This window comes from Anomaloglossus baeobatrachus, chromosome 5 (genome assembly GCF_048569485.1).
Source record: "Anomaloglossus baeobatrachus isolate aAnoBae1 chromosome 5, aAnoBae1.hap1, whole genome shotgun sequence".
Taxonomy (NCBI): domain Eukaryota; kingdom Metazoa; phylum Chordata; class Amphibia; order Anura; family Aromobatidae; genus Anomaloglossus; species Anomaloglossus baeobatrachus.
In genome coordinates, this window is record NC_134357.1 from 541,738,604 (window position 1) to 541,760,004 (window position 21,401).

General features: G+C 45.6%; 1 protein-coding gene across 1 annotated transcript in view; it reads right to left on the reverse strand.

Moving 5' to 3' along the window:
- Nucleotides 1-21,401, reverse strand: part of LOC142312210 (uncharacterized) — a 93,739-nt gene that overhangs the window by 70,958 nt on the left and 1,380 nt on the right. The window contains 1 exon segment of the mRNA XM_075351114.1: nt 17,049-17,863. Coding sequence (XP_075207229.1) covers nt 17,049-17,863 — 815 coding nt within the window.

Below are 21,401 nucleotides of genomic sequence, written 5' to 3' on the forward strand. Positions count from 1 at the left end.
AGCATACATTGGCAGATACGTGGAGGGAGTCGAATGGATCGATGAGAGGGCATACATATTTTTCTCCGGCACATCATTCATATTCGAGAATAGATTATATATTGACTAACTCAGCGAATCTCTCAACCCTATTATACTCCAGACATATTCCCTCAGCATGGTCAGACCATGACTGTGTACTTTCGGTTTTTAATTTGGATTTTGCAGCATCTAGAGCAGGGGTCTCAAACTCGGCTGGGTATATGGGCCGGACAGAGGAAAAAAAATAATTTGGGGGGCCGTATTCTTTGCAGGACAAAGTGACATTTTTATTGGTACCACATATATATATATATATATATATATATATATATATATATATATATATATTATATTTTTTAATTTTTTTCTACACACCTTGGGATCACTGATTTTGAACATTTTCACTTGTTCATTATAGCAAACGTGCACATTCTTTGTTTAAATATAATTTTTTTTTTTTTTACATTTTATTCCTTTCTTGTAACTAATAGTCTTACAATTAGCACTATATAGAAATTTTGTCCAACATCTTTTAGTAATGTTCCCCATATTGTTGTAACGTGCCCATCCTTGTCCCCTTGTAGTATTGTGCCCCATCCCACAGTAATGTGCCCATCCTTGTCCCCTTGTAGTATTGTACCCCATCCCACAGTAATGTGCTCATCCTTGTCCCCTTGCAGTATTGTACCCCATCCTAGTCCCCATCCCACAGTAATGTGCTCATCCTTGTCCCCATCCTAAAGTAATGTTCCCCATCCTTGTCCCCATTTTGTAGTAATGTGTTCATCCTTGTCCCCATCCTATAGTAATGTCCCCAATCTATAGTAATGTGTCCATCCTTGTCCCCTTGTAGCAATGTCCCCATCCTATAGTACTGTCCCCATTCTATAGTAATGTGCCCATCCTTTAGTAATGTGCCAACCTTGTCCCCACCCTATAGTAATGTCCCCAGCATTATCCCTATTCTATAGTAATGTTTCCCATCCTTGTCCCCTTGTAGTAATGTCCCTATCCTACAGTAATGTGCCCACCTTGTCCCCATCCTGTTGTACTGTGCCCATCCTAGTCCCCATCCTATAGTACTGTGCCCACCTTGTCCCCATCCTGTAGTAATGTCCCCATCCTATAGTACTGTGCCCACCTTGTCCCCATTCTATAGTACTGTGCCCACCTTGACCCCATCCTATAGTCATGTGTCCATCCTAGTCCCTATCCTATAGTCATGTACCCATCCTAGTCCCTATCCTATAGTAATGTGCCCATCCTAGTCCCTATCCTATAGTAATGTCCCCATACTATAGTAATAATGTCCCCATCAAATAGTATTGTGCCCATCCTTGTAATGTCCCCAGCCTTATCCCTATCTCATAGTAATGTGCGCACTTTGTCCCCATCCTGTAGTAATGGGTCAGCAGCTCCCCTCACCTTCCACAGACGCCGGAGTGAAGCTGAGGGGAGTGGTCCCAGATCCACAGTGATTGGAGAGATCGGTCACAAGGCCGATCTCTCCAATCAGAGCTGGGGGCGGGTGAAACACAGGTCACCCAGCTCCAGCCAATGATCAGAGCTACAGCTGCACTGATCTTGGCTGGATTTCAATGTTTCAGCGATTTTCAATGGCTGAAACATTAGTGGCTGTGATTGGCTGACGAACGCCGCTCAGCCAATCACAGCCTCCGTAGGTCCGGGGAGGAGACACCACCCCTCCTGAGGTCCCCTCCTCCCCGAATCTAAGGTATTTGCAGCGATCGCAGCCACCGGGGCTGCGATTTCGCCATGACGTACTGGGTACGTCATAGGTCCTTAAGTACCAGGGAGCCATAACGTAACCAGTACGTCATAGGTCGCTAAGAGGTTAACGTCCAACACACACAACATTCTTCTCACCTGTCCCGCGCTCCCTCCGCTGCCTCATCTCTGCTTCGTGCGACCCCCAGGCCCGTGCCCCTGTTCACTATTGCGGCAGGTGCAGTGTCACTGTCAGTGATTTATGTGAGATGATTGTATTGCCGGCGCGAGAGCGCAGCGCCAGCAACACATTCATCTGACATAAAGTGCAGACAGTGGCTGCGGCCCCTGCCGCGATAGTGAACAGGGGCACGGGCCTGGGGGCCGCACGAACTACCCTGAGGGGCCGCATGCAGCCCGCGGGCCGCGTGTTTGAGACCCCTGATCTAGAGTATACAGATGGAGATTAAATGAGTCCCTGATTACCAACCAAGAAACAATAAAAATATATAAAGGAAGAGCTGAACACCTATTTTGCTACCAATCAAAGTGCAGAAACAAGGGCAGGTACCCTTTGGCTAGCACACAAAAAGTTCATTACTGGCTCCTTCATCAAACTTGCATCCACTAAAAAGAAAGAGAGAAATTCGGCCCAAAGAAACTTAGAGACCACTTTGTTAAAACTGGAAAAAGGCAAATCAAGCACACCCCACTCTTTACCTCTCCAAACGCATTTCAGACATTAAACTTCAGATACAAACCCTATTGACGACAAAAGCTGGGTTTACACACTGCAACATCGCAAACGACATCGCTGTAACGTCACCGGTTTTGTGACGTTACAGCGACCTCCCCAGCGACATTGCAGTGTGTGAAACCTATCAGCGACCTGGCCCCTGCTGTGAAGTTGTGATCGCTACAAATCGTTCAGGACCATTCCTAGGTCCTTTGTTTCCCGCTGTGCAGCATGCATCGCTAGCAAGTTTCAGTGTGTAAAGGGGACTTTACAGCGACTCTGCGGCTCTGTCTGTGTAGCGTCCTGATTAGCGGTCACCGGTGAAGGATTCACCGGTGACCGCTAATCCCCCGAGTGACTGAAGTGTCCCCCCCTCTCTCATACTCACCGATCCCCGATCACCGGCGCTGCACGGCGTTCACTCTGCTCCAGCGGCTTTTCCTTTTTTGAAAAAGCCGGCCGCTCATTAAACAATCTCGTATTCCCTGCTTTTCCCCGCCCACCGGCAAATATGATTGGTTGCAGTGAGACACGCCCACACGCTGAGTGACAGCAGTGTCACTGCACCCAATCACAGCAGCCGGTGGGCGTGTCTATACTGTGCAGTAAAATAAATAAATAATTAAAAAATCCGGCGTGAGGTCCCCCCCAATTTCAATACCAGCCAGATAAAGCCATACGGCTAAAGGCTGGTATTCTCAGGATGGGGAGCTCCACGTTATGGGGAGCCCCCCAGCCTAACAATATCAGCCAGCAGCCGCCCAGAATTGCCGCATACATTAGATGCGACAGTTCTGGGACTGTACCCGGCTCTTCCTGATTTGCCCTGGTGCGTTGGCAAATCGGGGTAATAAGGAGTTATTGGCAGCCCATAGCTGCCAATAAGTCCTAGATTAATCATGTCAGGCGTCTCCCCGAGATACCTTCCATGATTAATCTGTAAATTACAGTTAAAAAACACACACACCCGAAAAATCCTTTATTAGAAATAAAAAACACTAACAAATTCCCTCATTACCAATTTATTACCCACAACAAAGCCCTCCTTGTCCGGCGTAATCCACGGTCCTCTAGCGTCGCATCCAGCTCTGCTGCATGCAGGTGACAGGAGCAGCAGAAGACAGCCGCTCCTGTCACCTGCACGCAGCTAATGAAGAGAGCCGTGTGATCGGCTGAGCTGTCACTGAGGTTACCTGGATCCAGCGGTGGATGCAGCGGTGGCCGCGGGTAACCTCAGTGACAGCTCAGCTGATCGCGCTACTCACCGCCGCTCCGGTCAGCTCCACGCAGCAAATGAGGTGAGTAGCGCGATCAGCTGAGCTGTCACTGAGGTTACCCGCGGCCACCGCTGGATCCACCGCTGGATCCAGGTAACCTCAGTGACAGCTCAGTCGATCACACGGCTCTCTTCATTAGCTGCGTGCAGGTGACAGGAGCGGCTGTGTCTTCTGCTGCTCCTGTCACCTGCATGCAGCAGAGCTGGATGCGACGCTGGAGGACCGTGGATTACGCCGGACAAGGAGGGCTTTGTTGTGGGTAATAAATTGGTAATAAGGGAATGTGTTTGTGTTTTTAATTTCTAATAAAGGATTTTTTCGGGTGTGTGTGTGTTTATTTACTGTCACTTACAGATTAATCATGGAGGGTGTCTCGGGGAGACGCCTGACATGATTAATCTAGGACTTATTGGCAGCTATGGGCTGCCAATAACTCCTTATTACCCCGATTTGCCAACGCACCAGGGCAAATCGGGAAGAGCCGGGTACAGTCCCAGATCTGTCGCATCTAATGTATGCGGCAATTCTGGGCGGCTGCTGACTGATATTGTTAGGCTGGGGGGCTCCCCATAACGTGGGGCTCCCCATCCTGAGAATACCAGCCTGCAGCCGTATGGCTTTAACTGGCTGGTATTAAAATAGGGGGAACCGCACGCCGGATTTTTTAATTATTTATTTATTTTACTGCAAAGTATAGACACGCCCACCGGCTGCTGTGATTGGGTGCAGTGACACAGCTGTCACTCAGCGTGTGGGCGTGTCTCACTGCAACCAATCACATTTGCCGGTGGGCGGGGAAAGCAGGGAATACGAGATTGTTTAATGAGCAGCCGGCTTTTTCAAAAAAGGAAAAGCCTCCGGAGCAGTGTGAACGCCGTGCAGCGCCAGTGATCGGGGATCGGTGAGTATGAGAGAGGGGGGGAAATCACCAGCAAATGAGGTGAGTAGCGCGATCAGCTGAACTGTCACTGAGGTTACCCGCGGCCACCGCTGCATCCACCGCTGGATCCAGGTAACCTCAGTGACAGCTCAGCCGATCACACGGCTCTCTTCATTAGCTGCGTGCAGGTGACAGGAGCGGCTGTGTCTTCTGCTGCTCCTGTCACCTGCATGCAGCAGAGCTGGATGCGACGCTGGAGGACCGTGGATTACGCCGGACAAGGAGGGCTTTGTTGTGGGTAATAAATTGGTAATGAGGGAATTTGTTAGTGTTTTTTATTTCTAATAAAGGATTTTTTCGGGTGTGTGTGTTTTTTAACTGTAATTTACAGATTAATCATGGAAGGTATCTCGGGGTGACGCCTGACATGATTAATCTTGGACTTATTGGCAGCTATGGGCTGCCAATAACTCCTTATTACCCCGATTTGCCAACGCACCAGGGCAAATCGGGAAGAGCCGGGTACAGTCCCAGATCTGTCGCATCTAATGTATGCGGCAATTCTGGGCGGCTGCTGACTGATATTGTTAGGCTGGGGGGCTCCCCATAACGTGGGGCTCCCCATCCTGAGAATACCAGCCTGCAGCCGTATGGCTTTATCTGGCTGGTATTAAAATAGGGGGGGACCGCACGCCGGATTTTTTAATTATTTATTTATTTACACGGCACACAGAGCCGCGCGGCATTAAATGAAGTCGGGTGAACTTCACCTGCTTTTTTGACACGTCCCCAACGACCAGCTAGTCGCTCTGCAGTTCCGGATCGCTGTTAGGTCGTTGGCCAGGTCTGCCTGTTTGACAACTCACCAGAGACTTTGTAGCGATCCCGGCTAGGTTGAGATCGCAGGTTGGATCGCTAGAAAGTCTCAGTGTGTAAACCCAGCTAAAGACTGAACGGGCGCTAAAATGGACTCAGGCGACAGATTACAGGCTTTCCAATAAGATGGACAAACTATTAGCCAAGCAGCTCAGGGATAAAGAGAAGATCAATTCAGTGTACACACTAAATGATAAACAGGGCAGTCAAACCTCTAACCCTGATAAAGTCTACAAACTCTTTCATGACTTCTATCAATCCCTCTATACACAACCGGATCAAACACCTATACTTGAGATAGACAATTTTTTTAATTCTATAAATATCCCCTCGTTCACCCCAACATTGCTCCAGGCAAAAATTACAAACGAAGAGGTGGAGGTGGCAGTTAAAAAACTAAAACCCCATAAGGCACCAGGCCCGGATGGGCTTTCGGCTATTTATAAGAAATTTTTCCACATACTAAAACCCCATGTTCTCAACATTTTTAATGATATATTGGAAGGAAAACCAATGCCCCCAGGAATCTTATTAGCTCACATAACAGTCACCCAAAACCCAAAAAAAGATCCCCAACAGGTAAAAAATTATAGGCCCATCTCACTTTTAAATGTGGATCTAAAGCTCTTTACATTCATATTAGCAAAAAGAATTAACGGGGGTATACAGTCACTTATCCACCCTGATCAGGTGGGATTTATACATTCTCGCCAAGCTCCAGATAATATTAGGAAAAATTTAAATATTATTCACTATGCCAATAAAACTAAAACTCCATTACTAGTACTGGCACTCGATATAGAAAATGCTTTTGATTCAGTGATCTGGCCTTACCTGTTTAAAGTGTTTGCTAAAATGGGCTTTACCCCAAATTATATACGCACCATACACTTACTATACAACAACCCCATGGCCTACTTAAAGCTACCGACTACAGACCCACAGCCTATCTGCATAGGACGAGGTACCAGACAAGGGTGCCCATTATCACCCTCTTTATTTGCCCTGGCGATGGAGCCTTTGGCCCAGGCCATCCAGGAACACTCAGGCATAAGAGGACACAAGATAGGACAGGAGACGTATAAACTTAGTCTATTCGCTGACGACCTTCTGTTGACAATGACGAATCCACACATCTCCCTCCCAAACTTATTTGACTTAAGGTACCGTCACACTAAGCAACGCTCCAGCGATCCCACCAGCAACCTGACCTGGCAGGGATCGCTGGAGCGTTGCTACACAGGTTGCTGGTGAGCTGTCAAACAGGCAGATCTCACCAGTGACCAGCCCCCAGCCAGCAGTGACGCGTGGAAGCGATGCTGCGCTTGGTAACTAAGGTAAATATCGGGTAACCAACCCAATATTTACCTTGGTTACCAGCGCACACCGCTTAGCGCTGGCTCCCTGCACTCTTAGCCAGAGTACACATCGGGTTATTTAACCGATGTGTAGTCTGGCTATGTGAGCAGGGAGCCGGCACTGACAGCGTGAGAGCGGCGGAAGCTGGTAACGAAGGTAAATATCGGATAACCAAGGAAAGGGCTTCTTGGTTACCCGAAATTTACATTGGTTACCAGCGTCCGCAGAAGACGGCTCCCTGCTCACTGCACAATCAGTTGTTGCTCTCTCGCTGTCACACACAGCGATGTGTGCTTCACAGCAGGAGAGCAACAACTAAAAAATGGTCCAGGACATTCAGCAACAACCAGCGACCTCACAGCAGGGGCCAGGTTGTTGCTGGATGTCACACACAGCGACATCGCTAGCAAGATCGCTGTTACGTCACAAAAGTCGTGCCTCAGCAGCGATGTTGCTAGCCATGTTGCTTAGTGAGACGTGGCCTTTACTGAACAAATTAAAAAAACTGTCAGGCCTTCGGGTGAACATAGACAAGATGGAAGTCCTTTTTCTGAACACACCTCCAGACACCCAGAGCGCTATTCTCTCTAATTTCAAGTTCCAGAAACAATCCCATTACATCCCTTATTATTATTATTATTATTTATTATTATAGCGCCATTTATTCCATGGCGCTTTACAAGTGAAAGAGGGTATACGTACAACAATCATTAACAGTACAAAACAGACTGGTATAGGAGGAGAGAGGACCCTGCCCGCGAGGGCTCACAGTCTACAGGGAATGGGTGATGGTACAATAGGTGAAGACAGAGCTGGTTGCGCAGTGGTGTACTGGACTGAGGGCTATTGTAGGTTGTAGGCTTGTTGGAAGAGGTGGGTCTTGAGGTTCCTCTTGAAGCTTTACACGGTAGTTGAGAGTCTGATGTGCTGAGGTAGAGCATTCCAGAGTATTGGGGATGCATGGGAGAAATCTTGTACGCGATTGTGGGAAGGGATTAATTTAATCTAGGGATTAATTTAAGCAGTCATTGGAATACTATTCAAATGGAATCTCAATCCTCTCATTCAACAAATGCTAACAGATTTAAAAAAGTGGTCTTTGCCATCAATTTCTTACTTGGGTAGAGTCCACGCGATAAAGATGGTTACACTCCCAAGGTTTTTATATTTATTTCGATCCTTATCCATCCCACTACCACGTAGCATATTTGTAAAGATCCACAAAGAAATCGCTAAATTTATTTGGAATAATAAGAGGGCAAGAATTGCGCAGCATACTCTTTTTCTTCATAGACGGTGGGGGTGTGTGTCTCTCCCTAACTTCTCCCTTTATCATAAGGCTGCCCAATTCGCCCAGGCCTCCGCGGTCATGATGGGCAGTGGAGCCCCTAGATGGGTGGGTCTAGAAAATGCGCTCCTAGCCCCCTATACACTAAGTAGTCTACTATGGATGACGGGTTTGGTGCCCCTGAAGTTGGCAGAGACTTCCCCCTTCTCCATCAACATGATCAAGCTATGGCGGACCGGTAGATTTCAATATAGATTGCAGACAGTCCCATCTCCGCTTCTGGACATGTTCCACAACCCAATGTTTATACCAGGAGTTTGCCCTAGTGGTTTCTCTTGGTGGATAGAAAAAAGAATCACACGCATACATCATTTAGCCCCTTTATTTAACCTATACTCTAAACCTGAAATGTTAAACAAGTTCTCACCACCAAAGGAAGAGTTCTTCAGAATCGAGCAGGTCTATCATTTTATACATACATTGCTGCAGGAAAGAAGAACATTAAACCCAACAGCTTTTGAGAGAGCGTGTATATTTGACCCGGGGAAAAAGGCATAATATCAAAGACTTAGGGGTACTTCTTGTGGAGACACGGGGCTCAGTGGGTGCTCTCGTCCACTAAAACCCGCCGCCTTTAGAAAGACAGCGTGGCTCAGGGCTCATCCCAACTGAACGCCGGCCTCCTTAACCGTGGGCGTAACACTACTCAGACAACACAGGGTGAGGGAACCACAATAATTAGACTTTATTGGATCCCCAAACAATTAACGGCACATAACACAACCAGCAAAACACAAATGTAACAGGCAACAGAGTCTCACCCTTCCGCTGGCTCACCAGGGATTTAGAATGTCCTTGCCTCAGAGGTTCCAGGGCCGCTTACTCCAATACAGCAGCACCCCGCTTTTGGCGGGCACCCACCGAGAAAGGAATAATGCCAGATTTAGGAAGCTGTCTGAGGTCTGCAAAGTCTGTAACCAGGTGACCGGTTTGTCCCAACCTGAATGTCCTCCTTAGGTAGTCCTGATATGATGTTACAATCCTGGCAGCCGGAGTCGAAATCCCTAGGCTGTGGATATGGTCTCCAACCGGAACCGGAGTCCCTAGATTGAAGCTATAAGATATCCTGATCCTCTAGTCAGCTCCAAAGAGCTTAGACTGGATCCATCAGCATCCATCAACAACCTGGTGGCTTAAAGAAATCCCTTTTATAGCCACAGCCTTCCACTTGGATACACTGCGTCCTCATCGATTGGTTGGACAAGATCGCCTCTCCCATTGGATGAATCTCAAGCTGCATGGACAATGTTCATCCAAATGATGTCTACAGAAAGACTGAAGATATCTACATGGAGTCTGAAAGTCAGAGACTCGACAATGGCTACTAAGGTAATTTACATTACATAACAATACACAACTACATTACAATGAATGCTCCGAAGGGTCTGGCCCCAAACAATAGTTAAGCAAACATGAGTTACCACACAGTAGAACAATACGTCTGGCTGAATGTTAAGAAACTTTAACCCATGAGAGTCCATGTCTTCACACTTCTCACATAGCAAGATCGCTGCTGAGTCACGGTTTTTGTGACGCACCAGTGACCTCATTAGCGTAAGCTTGGTTACCCGATAGTTACCTTAGTTACCAAGCGCAGCATCGCTTCCACGCGTCGCTGCTGGCTGGGGGTTGGTCACTGGTCGCTGGTGAGATCTGCCTGATTGACAGCTCACCAGAGACCATGTAGCAACGCACCAGCGATCCTGACCAGGTCAGATCGCTGGTGGGATAGTTGGAGCGTCGCTAAAGTGTGACGGTACCCTTATAGCATTTTGGACTTGAGTCTTAAGCCCGCTTTACACGCTGCAATGTATCTTCCAATGTGTCGGCGGGGTCACGTCGTAAGTGACGCACATCCGGCATTGTAAGGTACATTGCAGTGTGTGACAGGTACGTGCGATTGCGATTGAACGGTAAAATGTTCATCGCATACACATCGTACCTGTCTCTGGAATTGCACGTCAGATTGTTCATCGTACCCGGGGTAGCACACATTGCAGTGTGTGACACCCCGGGAACGATGAACAGATCTTACCAGCGTCCTGCGGCTCCTGGCCAGCAATGTGGAAGGAAGGAGGTGGACGGGATGTTTACGTCCCGCTCAGCTCCGCCCCTCCGCTTCTATTGGCCGGCTGCCGCGTGACGTTGATGTGACGCCGAACGTCCCTCCCACTCCAGGAAGTGGACATTCGCCGCCCACATCGAGGTCGTATGGACGAGTAAGTACGTGTGATGGGGGGGTTACTCGTATTCGCGGCACGTTCAACAAATTGAACGTGCTGCACATACGATGGGGGCGTTGCAAATCGCATACGCTATCATGCGAAATTGCAACGTGTAAAGCGGGCTTTAAGCTGAGGGTAATGGATCAATGGGAGGAGGATCTGGGGATAACACTGACTCCAGAGAGATGGAGACTGTGTTATGAAAACATTACTCGAGGTAGTAATCAAGTATCTCTAATGGAAACATCCATTAAAGTTTTCCATAGGGCATACCACATACCAGCTCTCTTAAGCAAAATATACCCAGGGGTCTCAGATCACTGCTTTAAGGGTTGCGGTCAAAAAGGGGACATAGCCAACATTTGGTGGACCTGTCCAGTGGTGGCTGGCTTTTGGAAAGAAATCTCCTCTATTATAAATAGCTTCACTGACAACCCTAGAATTAATTCACCTGAGGTCCTTTTACTGGGTGATTAACCTACTGGCATAACTAATAAGTGCTTCAGACTGATATCATATATCACCCTAGCAGCCAAAATTTATATAGCAAGCCAGTGGAAATCCTCAACCCTGTCAAAAGAAATGGCCATGTAGAGAATTAATACTATTATGCTATATGAAAAGATAGAGGCGGGAGAAAACGATACCTCAGACCGCTTCTACGCGATCTGGGACCCCTGGATTAAATATCATCTCCCTGGTACAACCTGAGCGATTATCTCACTCACTATGTAAAGTGCAACTGCCCTACCTTCACATGAAGACCACGTTCTGAGACACACTTATCTGAAAAATGTCTCCTTGTAATTGAATTGGTAATGTAACTAGGCATACTCCACTACAGTAGTCACCTTGTTTACATGTTAATGTTTATCCTGTATTTTACCCCATACCCCAGTTATTCAGTGATAAAAATTGAGTTACTCTAACAAGAACTGACATTGTGTAATTTATTGCATGTGAAGATTATTATATTGAGACACAAGACTGTAAGTTTGGAATATTTTGGATGTTTAACTTGTCTGTTATTTTTGTACCATGCTAATACTCAAATAAAACTGTTGAAACTAAAAATGCAAATTCACATCTGAACCAAATACCCATGAAATATTGGGGAAAAGGCATAAAAAATGCAGAATAAAATGGAATAATCAGAGAAGATTGTTATTGTGTAATTTGGTGCAGATCCTGCAGAAACAAAACACCGTATTTATGCAACGTGTGAACACGGCTTTATAGACACAAAAAAGCAACATGTGTAACGTAATGATTATATAAATGAGAACGTTCTGGCTGCTATGACTATGAATGAACAGTCCGGGGCTTCTGCTGAATGCCCCTTTCTGCAAAAATGGGTGTGGTTAGGGGCGTGGTCAAAATTCGCCACAGCGCACTGCAGAATTTGTCCTTTCTGTTCTTCAAAAGTTGGGAGGTTGTTTGGACGTGTGTAGAGCGTAACCGTGTGTGTACAAGTGCAGAACCGAGTTGTGTGTATACACCTTGAGTGGACCCGCATGTTTACAGTGGATAAGGGGATGAGCCATCAATGTGTGTACAAACTAGTGCAAAGTCGTGTACAACGTGAGCGGAGCCGTGTCTGTACGAGGAGTGTGGAGCGGAGTGGTGTGTGTACGATGAGTCCAGAGCAGTGCGGTGTGTGTGCGATGAGTGCACGATGAGTGCGGAACGGAGCCGTTTGTGTATGATGAGTGTGGACCGGAGCATTGTGTGTATGATGAGTGTGGACCGGAGCATTGTGTGTACGATGAGTGTGGATTGGAGCATTGTGTGTACGATGAGTGTGGACCGGAGCATTGTGTGTACGATGAGTGTGGACAGGAGCATTGTGTGTACGATCAGCGCAGAGTGGAGCAGTGTGTGTACAATGAGCAAGGAGCGGAGCCGTGTGTGCTCGATGAGTGGGGAACGGAGCCGTGTGTGTATGATGAGTGGGGAGCGGAACCGTGTGTGTACGATGAGTGGGGAGCGGAGCCGTGTGTGTATGATGAGTGGGGAGCGGAGCCGTGTGTGTACGATGAGTGGGGAACGGAGCCGTGTGTGTATGATGAGTGGGGAGCGGAACCGTGTGTGTACGATGAGTGGGGAGCGGAGCCGTGTGTGTATGATGAGTGGGGAGCGGAGCCGTGTGTGTACGATGAGTGGGGAGTAGAGCAGTGTGTGTACGATGAGAGGAGGGGAGCAGTGTGTGTACTATGAGAGCGGAGCAGTGTGTGTACGATGAGAGCGGAGCGGAGCAGTGTGTGCACGATAAGTGTGGAATGGAGCATGTGTGTACGATGAGTGGGGAGCGGAGCAGTGTGTGTACGATGAGTGGGGAGCGGAGCAGTGTGTGTACGATGAGTGCGGAGCAGTGTGTGTACGATGAGTGCGGAGCGAAGCAGTGTGTGTATGATGAGTCCGGAGCAGAGGCGTGTGTGTACGATGAGAGTGGAGCAGTGTGTGTACGATGAGTGGGGAGCGGAGCCATGTGTGTACGATGAGTGCGGAGCGGAGCAGTGTGTACGATGAGAGTGGAGCAGTGTGTGTACGATGAGTGGGGAGCGGAGCAGTGTGTGTATGATGAGAGCGGAGCAGTGTGTGTATGATGAGAGCGGAGCAGTGTGTGTACGATGAGAGTGGAGCAGTGTGTGTACAATGAGTGCGGAGCAGTGTGTGTACAATGAGTGCAGAGCGGAGCCGTGTGTGTACGGTGAGTTCGGAGCGGAGCAGTGTGTGTATGATGAGTCCGGAGCAGAGGCGTGTGTGTACGATGAGTGGGGAGCGGAGCAGTGTGTGTACGAAGAGTGCGGAGTGGAGCAGTGTGTGTACGATGAGTGGGGAGCGGAGCAGTGTGTGTACGATGAGCGCGGAGCGGAGCAATATGTGTACAATGAGAACGGAGCAGTGTGTGTACGATGAGCGCGGAGTGGAGCAATATGTGTACAATGAGAACGGAGCAGTGTGTGTATGATGAGCACGGAGCGGAGCAGTGTGTGTACGATGAGTGCGGAGCAGTGTGTGTACGATGAGTGCGGAGCGGAGCAGTGTGTGTATGAGTGAAAGAATGTTTCAGACTGAATTCCAGCTGCTAACAGTTCCCATATATTAAATCAAAATTAATAATGAAATGTAATCAAATATTCTTAGTTTCATTTACACTTCCACTTTTTACATTTTTTTCTCTATTTCCATTTCATGTTTCAGTTCTGTACATATTTTATTTTAATTTTACATATATAACCTTATAAACTGATATGGTGACAGAATGCCCTCATAGCACAACATACCCGACCCTCACATCTCTCATCCTTTCCATCACATCAAACACGGGTTCAATTCCCTCCATTTTCTATTCACTTATCGTCACTCTCGTTCCTGCTTTTTCTTCCCAATTCCATCATGTCTTTCCCAATCAGGCCAGTGGCTGATCCCACTCCACTGGTGATACATTACATAATGAAACACAATGACATGAGTTCAAATCTGTGTAACATGCTTTTTTTACATTTAACAATTTAGTCACTTTTTTTTTCTTGGATGTAATAATTTTAACCCCTAGCATCCCCAAAGTGTACATTGAATTTTTTTTTTTTTTTAAATCAAATATTTTTTATTAACATTTTTGTTTAAAAAAGAAAAACAACGCATAGATACAAATATGCAAACCCATCCCTGTCCCCCCCCCCCAACAAAATCCCTTATTCGACTCAATACACTGTATATTCTTTTGTACATTTATATTCATAAACATATTAAGGCATAGATTAGTGACCAGTCCCTCACTCATAAAGTACCTATCTAAAACACCTGCAATTCAACCTGACACCATGGCTCCTTCCCAAGCATCTTAGCTAAACCTAATTCACCCACAGGGCTCTGGCCCAGGTCAGTGTCACCGGGGCCAAATTTGTAGTATCAAGCCACGGGGCCCACAGATCCTCAAATTTTTTGTATGACCTTTTCTTCTGGTAAACATACCTCTCCAGCCGGAGGACATAATTCACCTTATCTACTAACTCTTTAGTGTCGGGAACCTTTCTATTTTTCCAGTGTAATGCTATGACCTTCCTTGCCTGATATAATATACGCGTGATAGCAATCTTATGGCTCTCCGGAATAGAGACTTCTGCCGTATATCCAAGAACACACGTCAGAGGTCCACAAGCAGTACGACAGTCATACACAGAATCAATCAGGTCAAGCACTCCCGTCTAGTATCTTCACAAACGTGGGCAGTTCCACATAAGATGAATTAAATCAGCGTCCGACGCTCCACATTTCCAACAACACGAGTCGGGGCTAGCACCTATTTTGAATAAAAATGCTGGCGTCCTGTATACCCGATGTACTAAAAAAATAAGTGATAGCCTCTGTGACTCGCTTACAGACAACAGTGGAATATTTTGCAGTATCTCCTCCCACATCGCCTCAGAAATATCTCCCAGGTCTCTCTGCCACCTATCTCTAAGACCACAGGTTACCTCCCTAAATTTAGCATCCTGGAAGTACATGTTGTACCAGGCGATCGCACCCTTAGTGTCCCCAGCCACCACTGAAATATCCAGTAACAGCGTCTGATTCACTGGTGACAACCCCACAGATACCGACTGCACCTCACATCCATGCCGAACCTGAAGGTATTGGAAGAACCTGCTATTCAGGATATCAAATTCCCTCCTAAGCACTTCGAACGTCTTTATCCACCCCTCTTCAAACATTTGATGAACCTTCTTAATCCCCTCGTGCTGCCATAACTCAAACCCACATAGTTTGTCAAGTTCAGGGAGATTCGGGTTTCCCCATATAAGTGAGTATTTGGTGACTGTTTCCACCTTCAGTACATCTTTTACTTTTTCCCAGGTCTTCCCCATCTCCCTCAAGGTATGGTACTCCAAAAAAGATATTTTCAGAAAACCCCCCAAATCTAACTCCGCGGGTAAGTCCCTCCTCCCCAAAACATGACACAGTATTGCCACTATTGACGGCGAAGATCCCGCACCCTAGACCTCCCAATTCTTGAAATGTTGCAGTTGCGCTGCCAGATAATAGAGAAATGGGTCCGGAACTGCCAGTCCCCCCTTCATTTTAGGTTTTTGTAGTGTTTGTAGTTTTATCCGCGCAATTCCCCTTTTCCAGATCAAATCTCTGAAAATACTGTTAATTTTATGAAAGATATGTTGGGGTAGCCAGACTGGTGCATTATGTAACAGGTATAATGCCTGTGGCATCAGAATCATTATTGCCAAATTAGCTCTACCAACTACCGATAGAGGGAGTTTACACCAGGCCTTGGTTTTCTGCTGAAACCTAGCATGTAAATTTTCTCCTGATATAGATACACACATATATATATATATATATATATATATATACATACACACACTGTGTGTGTGTATATATATATATATATATTAGTACAGACCAAACGTTTGGACACACATTCTCATTCAAAGAGGTTTCTTTATTTTCATGACTCTAAAAATTGTAGAATCACATTGAAGGCATCAAAACTATGAATTAAAACATGTGGCATGAAATACTTAAAGTGTGGGACAACTGAAAATATATCTTATATTCTAGGTTCTTCAAAGTAGCCACCTTTTGCTTTCATTACTACTTTACACACTCTTGGCATTCTCTCGTTGAGCTTCAAGAGGCAGTCACCGGAAATGGTTTTCCAACCGTCTTGCAGGAGTTCCCAGAGATGCTTAGCACTTGTTGGCCCTTTTGCCTTCACTCTGCGGTTCAGCTCACCCCAAATCATCTCGATTGGGTTCAGGTCTGGTGACTGTGGAGAACAGGTCATCTGGCATAGCACCCCATTACTCTCCTTCTTAGTCAAACAGCCCTTACACAGCCTGTGTAAGGTGTGTTTGGGGTCATTGTCCTGTTTAAAAATAAATGATGGTCCAACTAAACGCAAACCGGATGGAATAGCATGCCGCTGCAAGATGCTGTGGTAGCCATGCTGGTTCAGTATGCCTTCAATTTTGAATAAATCCCCAACAGTGTCACCAGCAAAGCACCCTCACACCATCACACTTCCTCCTCCATGCTTCACGGTGGGAACCAGCCATGTAGAGTCCATCCGTTCACCTTTTCTACAAAGACACGGTGGTTGGATCCAAAGATCTCAAATTTGGACTCATCAGACCAAAGCACAGATTTCCACTGGTCTAATGTCCATTCCTTGTGTTCTTTAGCCCAAACAAGTCTCTTCTGCTTGTTGCTTGTCCTTAGCAGTGGTTTCCTAGCAGCTATTTTACCATAAAGGCCTGCTGCACAGTCTCCTCTTAACAGTTGTTCTAGAGATGAGAAGTTGTGTTCAAACTTTTGGTCTGTATTGTATATACACACACACACAAACACACACACACACATATGCCCCTGTCCAGTACCATATGTAAATGTGATGATCTTAATAAAGGATTTTCCATTTCTCCTTTAATTATACAACTGTCTGTTATATGGTTTTTGTCCACTTTGTCAATAAAATCTATAATTTCTCACCATTTGATTTATTTTTGATGGTAAACAAAATATGATTTTACAGTTATTAATTTTTCACATTCTAGGTATTATGATGGCTTATCCCTATGTGGGATTTTTGATGTTTAAGAAGGTATGATTTTTGGTTAAAACATTTTCCACATTCTGCACATGAAAAAGGCTTCTCTCCTGTGTGAGTTTTTAGGTGTATAACAAGCCTTGCTTTTTCTGCCCAACATTTCCCACATTGCGAACATGAATGTGGCTTTTCCCCTGTGTGAGTTCTCTGGTGTCTAACAAAATATGATAGATCTAAAAAACATTTCCCACACTCTGAACATGAATATGGCTTCTCCCCTGTGTGAATTCTATGATGTTTAACAAGACATGATTTCTGGGTAAAACATTTCCCACATTCTGAACATGAAAAAGGCTTCTCCCCTGTGTGAGTTCTCTGGTGTATACCAAGTTGCGATTTCAAAATAAAACATTTCCCACATTCTGAACATGAATGAGGCCTCTCCCCACTATGAATTTTCTCATGCCTAGTAAGATCTGACTTCCAGTTAAAATATTTCCCACACTTGGAACAAATAAATCTTTTCTCATTTGTGTGAACTTTTGGATGTTTAACAAAACAAGTTTCGAGGGGAATTTTTTTTCCAAATTCTGAATGTGAAATTGGCTTCTTTGATTTAAAAGCAGTTTGTTTTTTAAAGCCTCTTTTATTTTTCTTAGTCGTCTGTAATGAATCAGAAGAGAGGATTGGTTTCAAAGGATCAGATGATAGATCTTTGCTGTGAAGGGATGATGGAATATCTGGAGTAATGGCATTCACTTTAACTGTATTCTGTGTGATCTCAAGGTCATCTGATGAAAAAATTGCAGATATCAGTGGTCCCTCTGATCTCCTGGTACAGTCATCTGCCAAGAATAAAAACAATTATTATTTTTTAATAAAACATCTTTGAAATGTATATTTTTGAACATTTTAACTTAAAATGGCAGTAGAAATGGCAAATTATGTAGAAAAATGTAATTATTCACAAGACAATAATAGTTCACGACCTCATAGTATGAATCAGTAGACCATATTATTCAACTGTTTGTTCATTCTGCCTCCCAAATATTGGTATAAAAAGCCATAAAAATTATTATTTAGATGAAAATTATATTTATAAAAAAAAAAAACCTTCTGCTTATCCTACAAAAAAAACAAGCCTCCACGCAAGTCCATGATCTGTCAGAGGAAAAACTGATGTTTTGAAAGTCAAATCTCCCCCTCACTTTTCAGCCTTGCAATGTGCCAAAACTATATTTCGCATCTATGTATTTGGTATTGCTGTAGGCAAAATAACTCCTTAATACTTTATGGTGTGCGTGTCTCCTGGAGCACAAGGTAAGCATTATGTGTTGGCATGCTTGCAATTTTCACTCTCCAACATCCATTGCATGCTAATTTCTGGAAAGTGCCTGTGCAGTCAAATAGTCACTAGTGCTATAGAGGAGGAGGGTTAAAATTTTCAAAATGGAGTCACTTTATAAGGTTTTCTACTGTTCTTGTTTTCTGCTATTCTGTTACATTAAGGTTTCTGCAAATGGTGTGTCACATCTCCTGAGATCTCTTCTAGCGACATTTGGTTTTGTCAGCAGGCACTGGCATATTCATTCAGCAGGTGGTGCTGCTGATGGAGGGGACTTCAAAACCAGAAGGTCTGGGCGGCACAGACTCTTTCCAGCCACGAAGATTAAGGTTGCAGGGACCAGTTGTATCATCCGGTCCGAAGTATAGGTGTGTGTGTGTGTGTGTGTGCAGTACAGCTAGAGTAATCAGCTCCTTGCTTCAGCCAATTGGATAGCACTACATTCTAATAAAGCACAAAGCATACATCACTCTCGGACTGGGAGAGGTCTGGCGTTAGGCCAAAAAAACCAACTTAACGGGAAATACAATGACAAACCAGGGGTACACTGGGAACACTTTAACAACGGTGGGTCCTAGCGCTAGTGAGAGGGAAGATGGGCACACCTCCTCACTTACCTGCCGCTGTACCCTGCACTCCTAGCCAGTCCCTATACAGGTTCCTCACTTGTTGCTGAGCCGGAACCTGAAGCCCTGAGATGACCCTACAATAGTCCCTGACTAGGGTGTGGGCAGGTGACGGAAGTAAGCCTCATCGCTGCACTACAACAACACACCAGGGAAGGAAGACAGGCAGGGGGAAAACACCACAACAGACTGCTGCAGTCAGCACCAGGACTGAAGCCACACCAGCAACTCCAAGAGCGAGTTTCAGCAGCTCCTTCTTCCTCCAACATCATAATTCAAATGAATCAAGAATAACTGGCACCCTTTGCTGGTAACAGAGGATATATAAAAAGGGACTGTCCAAACCAAAAACACCTGATCAGGAGTCTGAGGCTGCTGCAAAGCAAACTGACATTAACACTCTCTATGCCAAAGGAAAGAAAACTACATGTAAGGCCTAAAACACACATCCGTGCCGCCAGTACATGTTTGGTACGTTTTTGCACGTACCGGCGGCACGGAGACACGTACACCAATGCTACCCAATGGTAGCAGGCACACACAGGTAAAACCACACGGAACATGTGTCCGTGTCGTTTTTACGTGTGTGCGTTTTCAAACACGCTCGACATGTCCGTTTTTCTCTGGCAGCACGGGTGTCACACGGCCCGCACCCGTACCACACGGATGTAGTGTGAATGCTGTCCCGTGTGACATGCGCCGGAGAAAACTCACGTGTCAGAGAAAAAAAAAAAAATCTTTACTCACCTTCTCCAGCCCTTCTGTCTCTGCCGCTGCTGTCACTGCAGCAGAAGCGGGGTGGCGGCAGGGCTGGAGACCGAAGAAATGTACCCTGGACAGCAGCAAGGACCACGTGAGTATGCAAATTACCGGTTCTCCGTGTGTTATCGCGGATAGCACACGGAGAGCACACGTGGCACGCACGTACCGGAAACACGTACTTTCCAAACGCAACACGCAGGGAAAATACGTGTCTAGCGGCACATGCGTGATTTTCACGGATGTGTGTTGGAGGCCTAAGGCCTCTTTCACACGTACGTGCCTCCGGTACGTGTTTGGGAGTTTTCTCACGTACCGGAGACACATACACACGTAGACCTATGTATTTCTATGGTTTTGGATACATGTAAGTATTTTCGCACGGAACGTGTGTCCGTTCCGGACTTACATGTGTCCGTGTGCTCCACACGCAGATATGTCCATTGTAGTCCTATGTCCTATGTAGTCTTCTACTAGACATTGCTCCCACTAGCCAGTTTCCTACTCCACACTGATAAGGGGCAAATACCCCGAAACAGCTGTCTATGGATATATACCATGTTTGGCATAGGAGGTCTCCTTGACTGGAGACTTCCCTTCCCGTGGTTGTTCCTTCCCTGTGAAAGACCTGGCTAGTTTCCTGCCAGCGTTGAGAAACATGTGATGGTGTCTCCGCAGCATTCTTGTTTTTCATAACCTGTACAGCAGGAATCATAGCTGCCCAAACATGGAGATTAGTCCAAATAGTGGCATTTCAAGTTAGATTTTTTTAGTCTAGCTGCTCAGACATGGATGTTTTTAACCTAGATAGTGGCATTTAAGTTAGATACCCGGATTACAGAGATTACTTTGCCGTTGGTTTCCAGGCCTACATGCATTAGCCAATACATAAACTAAAAATCTCATTTTTTCATTTAGCAGTAATGCAGTACCAGAGTTCCCTTATACATTGTTGGCTTTTTAGTCTGCAGCTGTATGCATCTTATATTTACTAAGTTTTTCCAGCTAGCACCTATTCACACTTGTTGGATGTGCGGGTCAGATTTTTTTAAATATTTGTTGTGATAAAAAGTCGACATTTTTTAGCGCTTTACTACTATGTTAGTGGAACGGAAAAAAAAATAATGAGACAGCTTTAGAATTTAGGTTGTTTTAGATGTACCAATAATAATTTGTAAATTTTTGTGAGTTTCCCTTCCCAGCGTTTTTACCATTCTATTACGTTAGGATTCTTGGGGGAGATAATTTACGTATTCCCTTAGTCATTTGAGTTTCTACCGTTTTCCTCCACGTTCTTAGCCCTGTATCTCACCCTCTGCCTGTGTACTTTTTATTTACTCTTAATGTTGTTTTGTGTTACACGTAGTTTACAGTTGTGGACAATCAGGGTCAGCTGACGTTGAGTGAGAGCGCCATTGCATTATCTTATGGTGTCAACCTCTGCGGACAGGCAGGGACAAATCGGGGTCACATTTACTGTTTTTTTCTCGTCTGAATAGGGACCTGTGAATTGCATGGTTTACACCTTTCCTGGTTTGTCCATCCTCATGTTAGTGGTAAGGCTCAATCATAACAGCAAAAGCAATATTATGCCTGGCTTTCTCTTAGACGCCCAGTATAATATTTTTCTTCAAGAGATTTTATATCTTGTCA